This window comes from Malurus melanocephalus, unplaced genomic scaffold (genome assembly GCF_030028575.1).
Source record: "Malurus melanocephalus ecotype Western Australia unplaced genomic scaffold, MMel_1.1 scaffold_1660, whole genome shotgun sequence".
Classification (NCBI taxonomy): Eukaryota; Metazoa; Chordata; class Aves; order Passeriformes; family Maluridae; genus Malurus; species Malurus melanocephalus.
The window spans coordinates 1-2156 of record NW_026624892.1 but is presented as its reverse complement, the minus strand read 5'-3'; the positions used below and the strand labels follow the sequence as shown (position 1 = coordinate 2156).

Genomic DNA, 2156 nt, shown 5'->3' with positions numbered 1-2156 from the left:
CCCCCTCGAGAAAGTGAGCGTGAAGCCTTTCCCCAGGGTTTCCTGCTTCCCATCTGGCCCAGCAGCTCTGTTTATTTATGGAAGAGCTGCGAAGGCGATTTCCTTCTCTCCCGGCCCAGATTTTCACAGGGTCATCCTGATTTATTAGGACCAAGTGCCCTTAGTGGGATTTCCCCAGCTTTCCCGCCAGCACCACGAGCCACCAGCACGAGGTGACGTCCCAGGGGGATGTGAATGTCCCGTCCTCCCTCCCGCTGGGTTTTTTTTTCGTGGAGATGGATCCTAATATGGTCAGGCTGTCCCTCTGTCAGGGACAGATGTGTGCTGGCCCTTGGCACAGCGGGGCAGGAGATCCCCAGCTCTCCAAGGACTCCAGCTTGGATTTGCTTCCCGTTTTTTCCCCTTTTTCAAAGGCGTTGTGTGACCTRGGAAAATCCCTGGGAATGAGCCAGGATTCCTCCCTGAGCCCCTCGGAGCTGGCAGGGAATGCTGCATCAAAAATGAAAAAATGGATTTTTTTGGGGGAAAAATATAGGATGTGCCAGGCTCTGCCCCGTTCCCCCTGCTGTCCCCGGGGCGAGCTGTTCCGTGGCAATGGGTGGCCGAGCCCTGGGTGCCAGGGCCGGTCCCAGCAGCTCCCTGTGCTTGTCCCCAGATGTCACCTTYGTGCTGGATGACGGTGCTATCAGTGCCCACAAGCCCCTGCTCATCTCCAGCTGCGACTGGATGGCTGCCATGTTCGGCGGCCCCTTCGTGGAGAGCTCCACCAACGAGGTGAGCAGAGCTCCCCAGAGGGGGTGGGGACAGGGTTTGGGGACATCCCCGAGGTGACAAATTCATCTTTGGCAGGTGGCACTTCCTCACACCAGCAAGAGCTGCATGCGGGCGGTGCTGGAGTACCTGTACACGGGCCAGTTCAGCTCCAGCCCCGACCTGGACGACATGAAGCTCATCATCCTCGCCAACCGCCTCTGCCTGCCGCACCTGGTGGCTCTCACAGGTCAGCTGGGGTGGCCGTGATGGGGTGGGGTGACGGTCACTCTGTCCTGGCCGCCCCCTGACCCCGTGTGTGTCCACTCCCCACTCCTACAGAGCAGTACACGGTGACCGGGCTGATGGAGGCGGCGCAGATGATGGTGGACATCGATGGGGACGTGCTGGTGTTCCTGGAGCTGGCTCAGGTAGGACAGGGGCACGTGCTGGAGGGGCTGGGGGGGTTTGAGGTGACACATGGAGGGGGCTGGCAGAGCTGGGCATGCTCAAGGTGACACACAGAGGGGTCTGGCAGGGTTGGAGGTGACACACAGAGGGGGCTGGGATGGTCGAGGTCACACACAGAGGGCATGGCAGGGTTGGGAGGTGACACAGAGAGGGGCCTGGCAGGCTGGGGGTGCCCGAGGTGACACCCAGAGGGGTGTGGCAGGGCTGGAGGTGACACAAAGAGGGGGTTGGGATGGCTGGAGGTGACACCCAGAGAGGTGTGGCAGGGCTGGGTGGTGACATAGAGAGGGGTCTGGGATGGCTGGGGGTGCTCAAGGTGACACCCAGAGGGACCTGGCAGGGTTAGAGTGTTTAAGGTGACACACAGAGGGGTCTGGCATGGTCGAGGTGACACACAGCGGGGCATGACAGTGCTGGCGATGGCCGAAGTGACACACAGAGGGCTCTGGCAGGGCTGGAGGTGACACAAAGAGGGAGTTGGGATGGCTGGAGGTGCTCAAGGTGACACATGGAGGGTCTGGCAAGGCTGGAGGTGACACAAAGAGGGAGATGGGATGGCTGAACTTGCTCAAGGTGACACACAGAGGGTCTGGTGTGGTTGAGGTGACACCCAGAGGAGGCTGGCAGGGCTGGGAGGTGACACAGAGGGGTCTGGTGTGGTCGATGTCACACACAGAGGGTCTGGCCAGGCTGGGAGGTGACACAAAGAGGGCCTGATGTGGTTGAGGTGACACCCAGAGGGCCTGGCAGCTCTGGGTGCTGGACACCAGCTCTGGCCGTGGCTGTCCATGGAGAAATGAGCTGAACCCCGTTGGTGGCCCATTCCCGGTGGCCCTGAGCCCGTGTCCCCTCTCCCCCAGTTCCACTGCGCCTACCAGCTCGCCGACTGGTGCCTGCACCACATCTGCACCAACTACAACAACGTCTGCCGCAAG

General features: G+C 61.1%; 1 protein-coding gene across 1 annotated transcript in view; it reads left to right on the top strand.

Annotated features, from left to right (window-relative positions):
* Positions 1–2153, top strand: part of RHOBTB2 (Rho related BTB domain containing 2) — a gene marked incomplete at its 3' end in the record, with an annotated part of 4231 nt that extends 2078 nt beyond the window's left edge. Inside the window, exons 4-7 of the mRNA XM_057388199.1 lie at positions 656–774; positions 850–1000; positions 1093–1181; positions 2082–2153. Of these exons, the coding sequence (XP_057244182.1) occupies positions 656–774; positions 850–1000; positions 1093–1181; positions 2082–2153 (431 nt within the window). The remainder of the gene's footprint in view (positions 1–655; positions 775–849; positions 1001–1092; positions 1182–2081) is intronic.
* Between the last annotated feature and the right edge of the window lie 3 nt (positions 2154–2156).